A 17519-nucleotide genomic window follows, 5' to 3' on the forward strand; every position below is an offset into this window, starting at 1 on the left:
GTATGCACGCTGGATATTTGTGTAAACAAGGTCTAACATGCTGTTGCTAAATGAATGTTTCGATGGAATTTTGCCAGTACTGATTTGAGGTTTGCATTGTTGATGATCTGTCAGGGTCAACTTCGGACTAGAGCAATAAACTAATTCTTTCTTTATAAAAAATGAATGTGGCTAATTTGCACAGTGTATATGTGATGTCATCATGACTGTTCTACTGAATTTATCTGCCAGACAACCCTCCAGATAGTCAATTAGAAAACAAGATGCTGCAGTGACAGATGAAGTGCAGATAAAGAGATGAAGAGAAGGAGAATTATCAAAGCTGGACCTTTTTCCACTGTGGGTTTCCCTGTTTGATCTAAAGCCGACTTTGATATCCAGGATCAGACCTGAAAGAAGAAGCGCCCTTGTCATTTTATTGTGGAAATGGTACGAAGCTTGTTGTGTGGCATGGTCTTTCATCAGTTTATAATACCCTGTTTAAATGAATTGTTCCTCTTGAATGAACCTTCATCTTCATTTGAAATGATTTTATATTTCATGAATTAAACAAAAAAACCTAAAGGCTTAATCATTGGAATTAACCATCCTGATGGAAAATTACATTTTACAATTAAATGACACTGGTGATCAGCTTCACTGAACATGTGCCGGATGCATGGATCATATTATAGGTTTAATTCCTTATTTTGTGTGTCTGTCACTGGGCAACGTGTTTTTGGGGGATTTATTTTAAAACTAACACTGACGGATAATCGGATCTTCGTAGAGATCTGAGTTTAGCTGATAATAAGATTGTAAGTCATTTTGTGCGATTGACATGCAGGATTAACCCGAATCAAGACACATGAGGATATAAATTAAGTCTGCACACATACACACACACACACACCAAGCCTGTTGTTTGAGTGAGGTGTTTCAAAGATTGTCCCTTCATGTAAAAGAGAGCTTTTACATAATATACATTTGAGGAACAGGAGATCCCATTGGAAATCAAACTGTGAAGCTCCACCCACTCTCTGGGAATATTTGTTAAATTAATCACCTCAGCATAATGTTCCATAGCAATATATGTCTAATCATAAATTCATGTACATTGGGGCAAAAAAAGTATTTGGCAGCCACCGATTGTGTAAGTTGTGGCACATAAAATTGAGGAAATTTTCATCATAGGTACACTTCAACTGTGAGAGACAGAACTTAAAAAAAATCTTATTGTATGATTTTTAATAATTTATTTGTATATGTTGCAGAAAATAGGTATTTGGCACCTACAAACAAGCAAGAATTCTGTCCCTCACAGACCAGAAGCTCTTCTATCCTTCACTCATTATCTGTATTAATGCCGTCAGTTTGAACTGGTTATGTGTATAAAATACGCCTGTCCAAATCTTCAAACTTTCAGACTCCAACCTCAACCATGGCCAAGACCAGAGAGCTGTCTAAGGACCCCAAGGACACGATTGTACACCACCTCAAGACTGGAATGAGCACATCTAGAACAGGGAAGCAGCTTGGTGAGAAGAGATCAACTGTTGGAGCAATTATTAGAAAATGGAATCATGGGGTTCCATACAAGATCTCTCCTTGTGGGGTACAAATGATCTTGAGAACGGTGAGGAAACAGCCCAGAACTCCACGGGGGGAACTGGTCAATGACCTGAAACCAGCACATGTCAAGGCCCATCAAAAGTTTGCCACAGACAATCTGGATGATACAGAGGAGGATTGGGAGAATATAATGTGGTCAGATGAGACCAAAATAGAAGTCGTGTTTGGAGGGGGAAGAATGCTGAGTTGCATTCCAAGAACACCACACCCACTGTGAAGTATAGGGGTGGAAACATTATGCTTTGGGGCGGCTTTTCTGCAAAGGGGACAGGACAACTGATCCGTATTAAGGAAAGGATGAATGGGGCCACAAATAGTTTTTTGGGTAAAAAAAATCCTTCCATCAGTGAGAGAGCTGAAGATGAAATGTGGCTGGATCTTCCAGCATGGCAATGATCCCAAACACACAGCCCGGGCAACGAAGGAGTGGCTACATAAAAAGCATTACAAGGTTCTGGAGTGGCCGAGTCAGTCTACAGACCTTAATCCAGAGAATCTGTGCCCAGCGACAGCCCCAAAACATCACAGCTCTTGAGAAGATCAGCACAGAAGAACTGGCCAAAATACGAGCTACAGTGTGTTCAATCCTATTGAAAACCTATAGGAAACGTTGACCTCTGTCATTGCCAACCAAGGTTACATTACAAAGTTACATTACAAAGAAAACCCACTTATTCAAAAAGTATCAGATGAATCTAACACTTACACACACATATGCACACACACTGCATAAATGAAAAAATTTCCTCATCTAGCACTTAACAATTTCCAAGCATGTTCTTTTTCTGACAAGTTAGACCTTATCAGGGCTCTTAGTTTTGTAAACTTGAAATCTATAGAAATCGAACGAGAATTGCTGGTGTCTTCCTCTTGTAAGTCGCTTTGGATAAAAGCATCTGCAAAGTAAGGGGCAGTGGTGGCCTAGCGGTTAAGGAAGCGGCCCCGTAATCAGAAGGTTGCCGGGTCGAATCCCAATCCGCCAAGGTGCGACTGAGGTGCCACTGAGCAAAGCACCGTCCCCACACACTGCTCCCCGGGCGCCTGTAAAGGCTGCCCACTGCTCACTCAGGGTGATGGGTTAAATGCAGAGGACAAATTTCACTGTGTGCACCATGTGCTATGCTGCAGTGTATCACATGTGACAATCACTTCACTTTAAAGTAAAGTAAACTACTGAGGTGAACTTAATTATTGACCAAATAATTCTGTTCCATATGAAGATCAATTCTTTACATTCTGTCTCACAGTTGAAGAGTACCTATAATTAAAGTTATAGACCACTCTCATTTTTTTTAAGTGGGACAACTTGCCCAATCAGTGGCTGCCCCACTGTATATATTTTCACATCAAAGCAGTATGCATATACTCACTCATCTCAATTCTAACGTTTATTGGCAGAAATGCATCAGAAGCACCAAATGTGGAAATTTTAATAACATAGGCATGTAGTATGAAAAAAAATGTTCTGCAAACATATACAGTTAAATGGGAGAATAAAGATCTGAAAAAAGCTTCAAAACATCCATGGTGTGAATTAAGAACCTAGTCTGTGCTTCAACCATTTTACACATTACATTTACATTTACAGTATTTATCAGATGCCCTTATCCAGAGCGACTTACAATCAGTATCAGTATTACAATCAGTATTTACAGGGACAGTCTCCCTGGAGCAACTTAAGGTTAAGTGTCTTGCTCAGGGACACAATGGTATTAAGTGGGATTTGAACCCGGGTCTTCTGGTTCACAGGCGAGTGTCTTACCCACTAGGCTACTACCACATTAGTGATGATTTACTATGAAATAATTGAAAATTACATATTTAGAGTATGGGCTTTGGCCTGACCAGTTAAGAGACCTCCACCACAAGATTCATAGTCTAAATTCTGTCTATATTATAGTCATTTGTCCTGGAGAAAAACATGCAGCTTTTTTCTCTCCCATCAGCTCTGGTCAGAGAAAACCGATCTGTATCAGTCATATCACAGGGTATAATTAGTGAAAATTACGCCACGGAACTTTATTATATGGGTGTTCCGGAAACATGCAGAGTAAACACAAGTTCTTATGCGTGTGTTACTGTCATCTGCCATCACCAATGAAATGATAAACTCAACAACAATACACTTCCAGCATTATACACCTTTTTCCACATTCTGCACATGTTTGTCTTGTCCTGTTTAAACAAGCATCCCACATGATGTTTTCCAGTTATGTCCTGTTCAACCTGATCATTGCACAGAAAAGTTCTACCTGTACAGGATTTAAGTTTTAGTTTTACTTAGTATAGTTTAGTTTAGTGTCTGTGTACATATATATTTTTCTTTTATGATTGCACTATGGGGGTCTGTGTGAAACCTTATTTAAATACACATTATACTGTGTATATTGCTGTACTGGCAATCAACCAATCTTGAATCTTATCATAAGAACGTGCTTCACTGCAGTGAAAATGATCTGGTTTACAGTAAAATGCTGGCATCGCTTTTTGTTGTTTGTGTTCACTGGTGGTTTTAACTGAAGCTGCACACATAACAAGAAATCTGGATCAAGCCAAAAAAAAAAAAAAAAAAAAAGTCACAAATTAAAAATTGCTATTACCGTTGCCATTTGTGTGTGTGTTTTAAAGACAGAATCTGAACCAATTTTAAAGACCAACACAGCAAAATAATCATCTCTCTGATCTTTCACGTTTAATATGGCCTGCAGGTTACTGTTCCACTATAAAGCACATAATTATAATTCCATCTGCTTTTAGCTATGTGATATCCCCTAGCACAGCTCATACGGTTGCGTGGCAGCTGCGGGCAAACACCTCCGCACCGCTGAGGTGCAGAAATCTCCTGCTTGCTGAATACCTATGTCCAAAAAAGGCCCGACACCGAAACCGCGCCTAGTCTCCTTCCTCTCAGGCTCCATTTAGGCCACATATTGCACTCATTGCTGCTGGCATGCATTGTAATCGCGTGCGTCAGCGAGAACGCCGCAAGAGGTTTTGAGGCATTCTGTGGTGGTTTCTGAAAACCACCAGCTCGTTAGTTGCTCAAGCACAAATGGCGTGTGAGAGAAAGCAGCTCCGCTCTGCTCATGGGAACACATGGGCCTGTGGACAAGAAGAAAAGCTGCTTCAGGACACTGCTTCAAGATCATGGTTTCAGTTCGATCCTATTCGTCTTCATGCTGAGACCACTTCAGCCCCAGGGACTTCCTGCCCACCCGTGAGATGCTGTACCTGCTGTTCAGTCAGACGTTCCCAAGCCCCAACCCATCATATCAAGTAAATAGTGAAGCCTACTCACACTCACTAGGGCAAAGGGCGGAGACTCACCCTCGGTGGAACGTCAAACCCACCGCAGGGTGACACACTCACACACACATTTCGCTCATACCTACAGTCAATTTAGAGTCGCCAGTCCACCTAGTGTACGTGCTTTCGGATGGCAGGATGAAATCGGAGAGCTAGGGGCAAGACGGGGAGGGATCATGCAAACTCCAAACTCACAACCCCGGAGGTGTGAGGTCACATCGCTGACGGTTGCGGCATTGACATCCCACTAGTGGAGCCAACTGTACAAATTTTAGCAGCATTTTTTGGAAAGGTCTTGTTTGATTGTCCTGTAGACTTGGTCGTCCTTAAATAAAAAAACAGCCATATATTCTTCTATACACTATCCTACTACTATCCATTTCCACATAATTATTGTCATGGCTTTGTACACTACTAGTGACAGTGATACTTGTCAGTAGGAGGAGTAATAGTAGAAGAGTTTTTGTGGAGCATGTGCTGCATTTGCATTGCAAATAGACATCCTGTGCAGCTCTGATTGAGCATTCATCATAATCCACACTAGGAGGAACTGCGTGGACGATGCAAATCCGCTCAGAACATGCAGCACTGCGCGCACACACAGCACGGTCTGACTTTTAGATGCTAGAGTAAGTTAAGTGCCAATTCAGCAATTTGATCCAAAGTGCCTTGCAAACTGTTTATTCACGTCCAGTATGATCTACTTGACAAAGAAGCAGCCTGCTCAGAAAACGTCATTACAACCAACTTATTTTATTTTTAGTTCGAAGACAAAGTTGTAATTGAAAAGAAACACTGTGAGAAATGCCATATTGTAATAAAAACACACATCTTTATGCTTTGACCATCCATCCCAGTTTGTACTTGGTATCCAAATTAAATCATGACATTTATAACAGGGCTACATTCACACACACACACACACACACACACACACACACACACACAAAAAAAAAAAATCACATATGTCTAGATATCTTTCTTATACCATGAAGCATAGCATGCTGCAATCCCAGAGCAATTCTACACCAGTGCAAGTTTCCACCCTAAATAATGATGCTAGCAAGCACAGAAAACAAACTGTTTGAGTAATCATAGTCCACACTAGGAAATAGAAATAATAGAAAGTGTTAAAAAAAAAAAAAAAAAAAAAAAAGGAAATAATTCACTAGTTATTTCAAGCATAAATGTCTGTGGAGCATGAAATAATGTCACTTCCTGTTCAACACAGGAGACCAGAGAATCGCTTTTACCCTGAGTGCGAGATTTCTGGGTGTTCATGGCTGAGCACGGAACCCCGTCCACTTTAGACTGGTGTACGTCTGAGCCGGTCAGTACTTCATAAAATCCATTTACAATCTGCTATATAGGTCCTGCATTATATTTTAATTGTATAAAGTGATAAAAACAACAGTTCCATACAAACTGCTAGTAATTATTGTAACGTTAGTATTCTGTAATTAGCTTGTTTCCAATGGAGAAAAACGATCGAGCACTTTACTTTCTGGGATTTCTGCTCTATTACGCCTGAAAACCGTATCCTACGGCCAGAGCGTAACATGTTAAAGCTGCAAGAAGAAAGCACTGGGTCATGGAAAACTTTCACTGAGATTGTCTTTAGTTCTGTACTTCTTACTAAAAATGTTCCTACACGGCCGTGTTTAAAATGATTGACATGGTGTAATTATAGAACCACATTAAGACAAACGCACAAAAAAAAAAAAAAAAAAAAAAAAAATTCCACGTGACCAGGTTGACCTGTTAAGAGCCGTAACAGCAGGATTGGTCGCAGCCGTGTTTGCATAGTTCGAACGATTGTGAAAAGCGACACTTCTCTCCGCCGCCCCCGTCTTCAGTATCGATGGGGTACGATAACAAGCGGCCAACATCGCAGAATGCTGGTGTTTCACCGCTGTCCTACAGGTAGCCCGTAACGCGTCCACGCTGCAGGCGTCCACGCTGCAGGCGTCCACGCTGCAGGAGTCCACGCTGCAGGAGACCGAAGAGAAACGTTATCTGAATTATACAAAAAAAAAAAAAAGCAACGGAGGTGAAAGCAACGGTGCCAATAAAGAACATGTAGAATATGCAGCAAGCTTGAGGCACTATATCCCTCCACACTGCCGGGTTATGCATAGCGTTCGGAAGAAAGTGCACGTGGGGAAAAAAAGTTCCTTTTGGTGTCGGAGTGCATAGATGTTTCTGAGAACAGAACACGTTATGAATAATTCTTAATAATGGACGCGGTGTATTAGAGGCACGCTTAGCAGGCAGCCGGGAGGAGGGAAGCGAACGAACGCAACACAGCAGTCTGTTCCTCTCCGCCGCTGCCTTTTCTCTTCTCTTCTCTTCTCTTCTTTTCACTGTCTTTTGGTGTGCTTGGAGTTGTAGTGACTCCGCATGTCCTTCCGAAGGCGGAATTTCTCGCCGCACACGCCGCAGATGTACAAGTGCACGTCCATGTGCTTCTCCAGCTGCTCGCCGCTGGGGAAGATCTGGAAGCACACCTGGCAGATGGTCTCCCCGGCCGCCAGGTGCGAGATCATGTGGCGCACGTGGTCGTGCTTCAGGAAGGTGCCCTGGTCGCAGACGGGGCAGACGTAGCGCGCCATGCCCTTGTGCATGTCGGTGTGCAGCCGCAGCTGGCGCTCGCGGAGGAACTGCTTGCCGCAGGTCTGGCAGGTGAACTGCTTCTCCTTGGTGTGCACGGTGTAGTGCTCGCGCAGGTGGCACCGCTGGTAGAAGCCCTTGCCGCAGATGGAGCAGAAGTGCTTGCGCCTGTGGTCGGGCTCCGCCCCCTCCTCCATCAGCGCGGGCCGGAAGGGCTCCTGCTCGGGACAGGCCAGGGTGTGCTCCACGGCCAGGCCCTCGCTCTCGAACAGCAGGCCGCAGAGCGGGCAGCGGAAGCCTTCCAGGAGGCCCTCGTCCGCGGCCTGGCCGTCGTCCTCGCCCGGGGAGTCCAGGTCGATGCCCGGGGTCTCGCCGCAGCGCTCCGCGTGCTCCTGCAGCTGCCGGCCCTTGATCAGGACCTGGCCGCAGCGGCCGCAGGCGCAGATGTGGCCCATGTGACTGGCGATGTAATGGGCCGACTGGTCCTCCTCGGTCAGGGGGACGCCGCAGAGCTCGCAGGGGGAACTGCTGTCCCCGTCCTGGGTCTCCTCCTTGATCCTCTTCCTCTTGGAGCTGGACGGTCCCGACTCCTCGCCGTCCGGCGCGGGGTCACGGTCCTCCATGGCTGACGTTCCTGGCTCCTCCTCGCTGTCAAACCGGGTCTGGTCCCCGACAGAATCTTTAAAGGGACACAAACCAAGGTTGCGGCCCACTTTAATTGTGTCATTTTCGGACTCGGAATCCTCTTCCTGCTCCACTTTGATGGTAATATTTCTACTCGGCGTTGCTTCCATGTCGGAGCCGATGCCAACAGACCTGATTACAGATTCCTGATCCGGCCAGTCGTCTTCGCCCTTGCACGCTACTCTCCGATCCTCCGCCCCCTCGGAGGCGGAGCTCTCGGCTTTGCTGGACTCGTTGTCGGCGTCGGAGCTGACCCGGGGCGCCGCGAAGGCCTTGCGGTTGGTGCACGTGAGGATGTGCTCGATGAGCAGCTTCTCACAGCTGAACACGAAGCCGCAGTCGTCGCAAGTGTACGTGCGGCCGAAGCGAGGGCGCTCTTTCAGGGCGGAGCTCCGTCCCGCCCCCCGCTTCCGTAGGTCACAGGGCTGCTCGGCCGCGTCCGAGTGCGCCGTCGCCAGGGGCAGAAGCACCTCCTCCGCGGGCTTGACGGTGGACACGCTCACGCTTTGGCGGGACGCGGTGGCCGGGACCTTGGCGGGTCGGTCGGCCTCAGCCGCGCTGGGCCTCTTCTGCTCGAACATGCGGACCCCGAACATCATTTTCCCTCGTACGGTGCTGGACGAGGAGGACGAGCTGGAAGACGACGAGGAGGACGAGGCGGACGAGGAGGGCGTCAGGTTGGAGGTCCTGATGTCCCGGAGGTCCTCCAGGGAATCGGGGATGTAGTACATCTGAAGGTAGGCCATGGAAGCCTTCAGCTCCTCGAACTCGTAGTGGCCCACCATGATGCGGCCGAGGTACATGAGCTGCAGGATGAGGTCGAAGCACTCGGCGCTGATCTGCATGTTGCTGAGGTCCAGGCGAGCCGCGGCCTGCTGGTCCCGGATGAACATCATCCTGAAGTACGAGCTGCAGGCTGCCAGCACGGCCTTGTGGGCTCTGAAGTAAATGTCACCGATGGAGATGCAGCAGTCACACAGGAAGCCCCATTCCCGCTGGTTGTTGAGCTGCTGAAGGACATGCTCGCTGTGGCTTGGCCTTGCCATCACCCTACAAAACAAAAAAACTTTTAGACACTATTTCAAAGGTCCCGACATGCTTTTGTATCGGCTTTAGTACTGTAATTCCGTCTTAGTGCAGAATCACAGCCACTTTTAACCATGAGATTTCCCCAGGACACGCTGTTTTGGTGTCTGTAGCTTTAAATGCTAATGAGGAGGAGAGAGGCGGGACGTGGAGGACAGCGGCCTATAGAAGCTGAGGGAGCGTTCGCAGAAATGACGTCATCAACACCATTCTCCAACCACAATGTTTGGTGCGGAAAGGACATCATGTACCATTTCCCCTTTGGACTAAATGACTAAATAAAGGGATAAGTCCATCTGGAATTTGAAGCCCATCTCTGAACGGTGAAGCTGAAAGGTGTAAAGCGTGCTTTGGCCAATCACCATTTCTAGCCTCTGAAGGACCATAGACGGGCTCGGGGAACTCATATTAATGTTCAATTATCTCACAATGTGACATTTTCACCTTTAAACACAATTGGTTACTGAGAGAAATCTGGCCAAGATGTTGATAACCTACAGCCGAGTGAAAGGACCTGATTTAAATGACAGAGAGTGGCGAGGACCTCCAACCTGAGCAATTTGTTTTGTTTTTAATCATTTTTCAGAACTGACAGTTGCACAAACAAACAGCGCCGCTTATTCTAGCCAGTCGTCCATTTTTAAAACTTCTAGATCTTTTCGTGAACGGATTTTGTTTGGGAGACCAAGAGCCAACCAGAGATGAAATATAGTGTCAGAAAGTGCTGTGGGGCGAAAGTCCTGTAGTCTGAACTTGGATTTCTGTATAACAAACTCTATTAATAATTGTAAGCAGTCAGGTTGTTGTGAAGTGGACCTACACGCCCCCTCCAATAACTAAAAAAAAAAAAAAAAAACTCTCAGGCGAACAGACGTCGAGTCCGCCGCTCTGGTTCGGAAGCGTCGTCATCTGAAATCAGAAGCTGGCCGACGTCCCGCCCCCTCGCTCCCATTGGCCCGCCGAGCGCCGCCGCGGCCGTCAATCAAACCGCGCACAAAGTAAACTACGGCCATAAGCCCCACAATACGCGATCGGAAAGTTTACGTTCGGCGTAGTTGGCGTCCCGTTCGGCGGAAGTAGAAAGGCTTCGTCGGCGGGCGACGCTCACGCAGCGCCCCGCCGCGCCGCGCCGCGCCGCCTCCCCCGCGCCGCTTCCCGCATTCGCGCCCCGACAAGCCGCCCGTCTCGCCCGAAATACGCGGACGTACTCACCAGGAACGCGGGGGCGGAAACCGAGTCGAGGTTCGGGCGGACGGCGGAACGTGCCTGCGATCCGAGGCGCGGGCTGCGTGGGCTGCGTGGACGAGACGCGCGGGAGGGCGAAGCCCCTGTCTGCAGCGCGGATGAAAGGACTTCCGCACAGCCGCGCTGCGCGCTCCGCCACCGCACCGAGATCCAGTCCCACTCACGCAAATCCAGCCTCCCGAGCGTTACACGAGGCGGACAGACAGGAGCGGGGATCGGCGTGGCGTCGCGTCGCTGCTGGCGACAACATTCTAACGCGTCGCCCGTAACGTCGCGATAAAATGACGCGTCGCGCGAGAAAACGGCAGCGGCGGACGCATCACGGCGGCTTCCCGCGACGCGACGATCGGGCGGCGATGTACAGTACGGTCACGTGACGGGGAGCGGGCTGAGCCGACAATCACGTCGGAAGGAGCGCCAGACGACGCGAGAAATTTTTTTTTGCGTATTTTCCCGCAGCGACCGAATACCGACAGACCAGAAATAATAAAAAAAATAAAACCTTGACACCTCAGCGCAGGTAGATGGTAAGGAGCGCGTTTGTCTTTGAAATAATTTATACTGTATAATATATATATATATATATACATGTGCGTGCGCGTCCCCACGACTGTCGCCAGGCCTGCCCGCGGACGGGGACGTGATGCTGACGTGCGCCGCGCTTGTCACGCACGCCGGCCGAGCGCATTTTTGCGGTTTCGGCCGATCCGATCCGATCCGCTCCTGCCCGACCGGGGATTGTCTGTCCGGGTTGGCGAGGCGATCCGCGCAACACTCGGTCGCCGTGCGTGACGCGACGCGACATGTCGGGCGACATAAGGCTGGAGGGCTTCTTGCTTCATAAGCATTGAGATGCAGAGGCAAACATCTGGAAGCGGCGTCTCCAAAAATTGTGTTTAAAAAAAAAGAGAAAATAAAAGAACAGCGCGGACAGTAGAGGTCGCCATTGTCACCTTAACAAACGACCGTGCAGAACACACAACGCTGCTGTGACTGTGACTTTGGGGCATTTGTTGCCTTTGGCTTGGCGAGCAAACGAGACAGGACCCACCTTTCCCATGTTTTACCCTTTCCGTTTCAACCGGAGTTCAATTTCTAGAAATACTTTAGAATTCTGGGCAGATTCAGACACTTAATATTTATCACAAAATGGCACAAACTTTAAACCAGGGTGAGCTGTTTTGTATATGTTCCATATGTCATAATAGCATCCATTTAATTCCCCCTTTCTTTTTAAAATTCATCTACATAAAAAGACACTTTAGTAGCTATGTTATATGTTTTTAAATTAAAAAGTGAAAGAGAAGTGAAGTGATTGTCATTGTGATACACAGCACAGCACATGGTGACACAGCAAAACATGTCCTCTGCTTTTAACCATCACCCTTGGGGAGCAGTGTGTGGGGACGGTGCTTTGCTCAGTGGCATCTTGGCAGATCGGGATTCAAACCGGCAACCTTCTGATTACGGGGCCACTTCCTTAACCGCTAGGCCACCACTGCCCCATTATTACATTATATGGACAAACATTTCTCATTTCATAACCAGTCGGGTGGCACTTTTAGACAATGAAATATCAAGAACAACAGGATAGGATCAGATGATCTTCCTTAGACTCACGAATTTACATCTGCCAAATGCCGTAAATGTAAATGTACATTGTTATGGCAGAAAGTGGACAATACAGGATAAGAGCAGCAATACAGTGGATGAGAGTATTAAATTGTATATATCTATATACATAATATATTTGTATGTGTCTGTATTATAGAATATATGTAAGTGTGCATGTGTACAGAGTGTATATATATATATATGTATATGTATATGTATACACACACACAGCACATATAAACAGTGTACTTTGGGGCAGTAATGGTTTAGCCGTTAAGGAAGCGGCCCCATAATAAGAAGGTTGTTGATTCGAATCTCGAGCCGCCATGTTGCCACTGAGGTTCCACTGAGTGAAGCACCGTCCCCACACACTGCTCCCCGGGCGCCTGTCATGGCTGCCCACTGCTCACCAATGGGTGATGGTTAAAAGCAGAGGACACATTTCGTTGTATCACAGTGTGCTATGCTGCTTAAGTACTGGACGTGTGTGTTTGAGTGAAACATACCTCAAAAAATGCAGGCCAAAAATATTTTAAAAAGTAAAATTACACGTGGACCACACATGTTGAGTACACATGTGGTCCACTATAAAAGGTGGAAGATTACTTCAGGGACACACAGTAAATGGAGGAAACAAATTCATTTATTTGCATGATTAGAGGTGGCTGAGCAAAATGAAAGAAAATATTGATTTTATAGTTTATAGAACTATAGACGTCTGGTGAAGAAGGCTCGTGTTGTTTTCAGGTGGAGAATGGGCACCATGGATGTGTCGTCCCACAGTCTGTTTCTCCTGCAGCAGCTGAACATCCAGAGGGAATTCGGCTTCCTATGTGACTGCACTGTGGCTATTGGTAACGTCTACTTCAAGGCGCACCGGGCTGTCCTGGCCGCCTTCTCCAACTACTTCAAGATGATCTTCATCCACCAGTCCAGGTGAGCTGGACTCATTTCTCCCACCCAGTCACTGTCTTACCCGCGGGTGCACACAGACACCATTCCACTCACACCCACAGACACTGGCTTCACCAGTTCACCCAGTGTGCATGCGTTTGGATGGCAGGAGGAAACTGGAGAACCCAGGGGAGCATCCGAGAAGGTGCGAGGCAGGACTCTGAGCTTCTGCATTCTGATTTTTAACTGGACGTGTGTTCAGAAATCAAATGAGTTGTATATAATGTAGCTTTGATCGGGAGAGTCTGGCTAATTAACATCTAAATAGTGAAATCGAAGATTTTTCACCGCACCGTGCCTGCATTCTTTATGACGTAACCATCGTGAACGATGTGTCCCCTCTGCAGTGAGTGCATCAAGATTCAGCCCACGGACATCCAGCCCGACGTGTTCAGTTACCTGCTCCACATCATGTACACCGGCATGGGCCCGAAGCAGCCAGTTGACCAGGGACGCCTCCAGGAAGGCATCAAGTTCCTCCACGCTTACCAGCTCTGCCGCAAGTCCAGCGACGGCGGCCCGGAAGCCTCGTCCGACACCATCCGCATGTCCAACCTGTACGGCATCCAGATATCCTCCCAGCTGGGCAGCAAGGACAGTGCAGGCCAGAAGGCCGGCAGGTCTCGGGACCTTGAGGACGGACGCTCCTGTGGGCGTGCTGACCACGGCCATGCCCGTCCTTCGGAAGCGGTTCCCTCGGTCCGTCAGCCGCCTGGCCTGTGCCCCCTGTCTTCTTCTGTCGCCTCTGGGGACGAGTCGGACCTCTCGGCTCAGATCAAGCAGGAGCGCGTGGACGAGGAGCCCCAGCTGCCTGAAGAACGCGAGGAAGGAGACGCCCCGGCCACTCGGCCCTTGTCCCCAACTCAGAGAAGTCCCGGGGGGTTCAAGGACGGTGTCTTAGCGCTGCTCTGTCCCCAGTGCGGCGAGCGCTGCATGTCTCCCGAGGGTCTCCAGGAGCACCTGTTTAGCCACGCTGCCTGTGCCCTGGAGCCCCGGGCCCTGATGGAGGGGCCTCCAGAAGATGGAGCTGAGGAACGGCGAAGCGCCAGAGAACGGCTGGACGCCAGCTTCATGGAGGAGGCGCTACGGCAGAGCCAGGCCCTGGCCGACGAGCTGGCGGCGGAGCTGCGGCGCGGGAGGGGCAGCGGGGGCGGAGCCAGTCCCCCCATCGGGGCGTACACGCGTAAGAGGAAGATGGCCTGCGCCGTCTGCAACCTTCGCTTCTCCCAGAAGAGCCAGCTGCAGGAGCACATGTTCTCCCACGTGGGCAAACCGCTGCGCTACCACCGCTACAGCCGCTTATGCAGCCAGCTGATCCACGGCGGCGAGGCTCCGCCCGAAACCATGCCCCCGGTGGCCGGGGGAGAGGCGCCGGACGAGGCCGGCAGGGACGCTCAGGACAATGGCAGCTCCTGCTACTCTCTAGACTCTGAGGTGTCACAGGAGAGTGTAGATGCTGTCACCGTGGAATAGCTGGAGCTAAATGGAAGTCCAGACACTTCCTGTCTCAGAAGGGGCTTGAGAAAATGAAGAGCCGCCCCCCGCTTCTCTCATCTGGTCGGAAACATCTGAAGAGCGTCCACCTGTCTTCTCTCATCTGGTCGGAACATCTGAAGAGCGTCCACCTGTCTTCTCTCATCTGGTCGGAACATCTGAAGAGCGTCCACCTGTCTTCTCTCATCTGGTCGGAAACATCTGAAGAGCGTCCACCTGTCTTCTCTCATCTGGTCGGAACATCTGAAGAGCGTCCACCTGTCTTCTCTCATCTGGTCGGAACATCTGAAGAGCGTCCACCTGTCTTCTCTCATCTGGTCGGAACATCTGAAGAGCGTCCACCTGTCTTATTGACTGTTTTGGAGTGTTGATGTTTTTCATGTAAGTCCTGGTGGATTGGAATGTCTTGTAGCTGGTCTCAGAGATGTGTAGTTATCATTTATTATCAAGTCTTATTAATTTGGCTCCTGGAATCTTATAAAAACAGGACTTAACAGTAACATCTTCCTCTCTGACAATTTTTTAAAATCATTACAAACCAAAAGTTCAGACCCCATTTTTAAAGTCATGCTGAAACATGCTGTACAGTTTGCGGGCAGGATGGTTTCTTTCATTGGCTGATCACAGAAATCAGCTTTAATCCTGCTGTGGTTTCCACGTTAAAGTTGTGAAATCTTTAAAAAAAAAAGGATCTGTGGAATGTGCAATTCACAAAAAGTACAGCACACGACCTCCTTAATCTCCATTTTCAACTTTCTTTAACTGCTCTTTTGGGATTCATGTACTGAAGGTCAATCTCTGATGTGAAGTATAATGTGCCTTAATAACACACTTTCACTCTTTCACAATGTGTAGCCTACTAAATCACAGAGGTAGTTTGCACATAACAAGACAAGACCTTGAAATTCTAATTTTGAGAATGAATTTGTGTAGGACATGGAGATTCTCTAGGCCTGAACATCACATCATAATATGTACAGTCCATGCTTAGAAGCATTTACTCAAACGCTCTTCAATCTCCTCAATTTAAAATATAATAAATCCTGATTAACAAGCCTTAACAAAATAACTTTAATGTGTAATCTAGTTTTGAACCACAGGCATTGTCATTAAAATGAATGATTCAGATATTCTGTGTTTTTCTACACATTGACACATGGTTATGCTTCAAATTTATACACAGTACATATTAATTACAGACAAATGGTTTACCGACTAATTTCAAGTACAGTATACTTATGCTAATGAAGTCCGTCCAGTTGTGTTAGTTACTTTTATTGGAGCGTGTGTCAGAGTCGCTGTGCTGTGATGGGGTTTTGACAGATGTGCCGCTGTTCTTCATGAGTGTTACGTGTAACTTTCTCTAAAGTTTGAAATGGATTTATTTTTTTGTTTATAACCACTATGTGAGTTTTTGCTTTTCCATAAATAAATTGTGTACATTTATTTGACAGCTTCTGGTATATTACTTTCACTTGACTGCTTATGACAAGTGAAGAATTAAGATTCTTCTTTAAGGGGACAGCAGGTAGCTGCCGAGCACTGCTGAGGTGGGCCAGACTTGGTGAGGGTAAGGAAGCGGACCCGTAATCAGAACCACTAAGCGAAGCACCATCCCCACACACTGCTCCCTGGGCGCCTGTCATGGCTGCCCACTGCTCACTAAGGGTTAAATGCAGAGGACACATTTCATTCAGTCACCGTGTGCTGTGCTGCAGTGTTTCACAATGACAATCACTTCACTTTCCTCTGAAGGTACGCAGGGGAATCTGGTGTCAAGCCATCAGGGCATATTCTGAATTCCTAATATTTGTGGGTTCATGTAAATGAGGCGCCAAGGGTGTACAGTGTATTGAATCTGGTCCCAAAAGTGCTTGACAATATCAGAAAACCACATCTGGACGAGAATATGAAGTTACAAATGTTGACCACAAGATGCTGCCACAACCCACAAAGAGGATTACTTACTGCTCTGAAGACAATTATATCACACATATTTCAACTACTCACTGCTAATAATTAATAAATAAAATGCAACTCTGTGGCTATTCATCAATTATATGTTTAGTAATTTAAAATTTTAGTATTTAAAGAAAATTCTTAAAATATGTGAGGTGTGTCTTAATAAACAAGCTTGCATGTAGTTAACAATAAATGTATTTATAAATAATAAAATTATAAGTTAAATATAAAAGAGAGAAAGTAACAGTGTCTTATGTGTGAAGGGCCATTGTTGAAGGGCCTATAAAAATGTTAAAATTAGTAGAGACATGGACATTTCCTGAGAATGTATCTTCAGATGTTAAAATGGAAAAGCATAATATGGGACAGTTTCAGTGCATAACGCAATATAAAAAGGATCTTTTGGCTGATTCTTGCAGTTGCTCATATCTTCATGAACGTTTGTATCTACATTTCCTAACAATGTTCCAGTACACAATTTGTGAAGTAATGATTTATAAAATAATAAAATTATGTGTAAAATTAAGCAATGAGTGCACTGGTGACGATGAAAGAGATTGAGTATTGCAAGTATATTGTCTGGTATATAAACCGTGCAGCTGATTTTGGGAAGATTTATCTAATTTTATAGTGCTATTTCTTTGAAGGATATATTTGCAGTGTCTTTTTTTAACAAACCTTCATTTCAAATGACGTGACTAACCAGACTATTTGCACAATACTGCAGCTTAGTTCTGAAAACGTGTTAACATTTGTTTACTGCTGACCAGGAGCATCCCACAAGAACTGCAGTTTTTGAGATGCTTGAACATCACAGTCTAGCCATCACAATATGTCCCTCGACAAAGTCATTCAAATCTTCATGCTTCCACATTGTTTCTTATTTCAACACATTAACTTCAAATGGCTATATTCATATACAACTCTTTGAATATATGGCATCGGTTATGGCG

The 17519-nt window shown here is 46.7% G+C and overlaps 2 protein-coding genes across 6 annotated transcripts; one reads left to right on the top strand and one right to left on the bottom strand.

Annotated features, from left to right (window-relative positions):
- Positions 1-5650: 5650 nt before the first annotated feature.
- On the bottom strand, positions 5651-11419 carry zbtb1 (zinc finger and BTB domain containing 1). 2 transcript variants are annotated; one of them, XM_028953388.1, is made up of 2 exons: positions 11275-11419; positions 5651-9261 (listed from the first exon to the last, which is right to left on the bottom strand). In XM_028953388.1, exons 1-2 carry the CDS (start codon positions 11388-11390, stop codon positions 7278-7280), a joined length of 2100 nt encoding a protein of 699 aa, XP_028809221.1. In that variant the 5' UTR covers positions 11391-11419; the 3' UTR covers positions 5651-7277. The 2 variants fall into 2 exon arrangements, with proteins under 2 accessions (XP_028809221.1, XP_028809222.1); XM_028953389.1 differs by lacking the exon at positions 11275-11419 and adding an exon at positions 10510-11024.
- On the top strand, positions 10264-16050 carry zbtb25 (zinc finger and BTB domain containing 25). 4 transcript variants are annotated; one of them, XM_028953393.1, is made up of 3 exons: positions 10264-11069; positions 12956-13092; positions 13458-16050. In XM_028953393.1, exons 1-3 carry the CDS (start codon positions 11067-11069, stop codon positions 14581-14583), a joined length of 1266 nt encoding a protein of 421 aa, XP_028809226.1. In that variant the 5' UTR covers positions 10264-11066; the 3' UTR covers positions 14584-16050. The 4 variants fall into 4 exon arrangements, with proteins under 4 accessions (XP_028809226.1, XP_028809223.1, XP_028809225.1 ...); XM_028953390.1 differs by having other exon boundaries at positions 10265-11069; positions 12904-13092; XM_028953392.1 differs by lacking the exon at positions 10264-11069 and adding an exon at positions 11085-11713 and having other exon boundaries at positions 12904-13092.
- The last annotated feature ends 1469 nt before the right edge of the window (positions 16051-17519 follow it).

Source organism: Denticeps clupeoides, chromosome 14 (assembly GCF_900700375.1).
Source record: "Denticeps clupeoides chromosome 14, fDenClu1.1, whole genome shotgun sequence".
Lineage (NCBI taxonomy): Eukaryota > Metazoa > Chordata > Actinopteri > Clupeiformes > Denticipitidae > Denticeps > Denticeps clupeoides.

Bases quoted from the DNA above. Each gene is read 5' to 3' on its own strand.
- zbtb25 (XM_028953390.1), top strand. From the start codon at position 12,911: ATGGGCACCATGGATGTGTCGTCCCACAGTCTGTTTCTCCTGCAGCAG. The intron at 13,093-13,457 runs GTGAGCTGGACT...TCCCCTCTGCAG, and splicing joins ATCTTCATCCACCAGTCCAG to TGAGTGCATCAAGATTCAGC.
- zbtb1 (XM_028953388.1), bottom strand. From the start codon at position 11,390: ATGCTTATGAAGCAAGAAGCCCTCCAGCCTTATGTCGCCCGACATGTC. The intron at 9,262-11,274 runs GTCGGGCAGGAG...TTTGTTTTGTAG, and splicing joins ACCCGGACAGACAATCCCCG to GGTGATGGCAAGGCCAAGCC.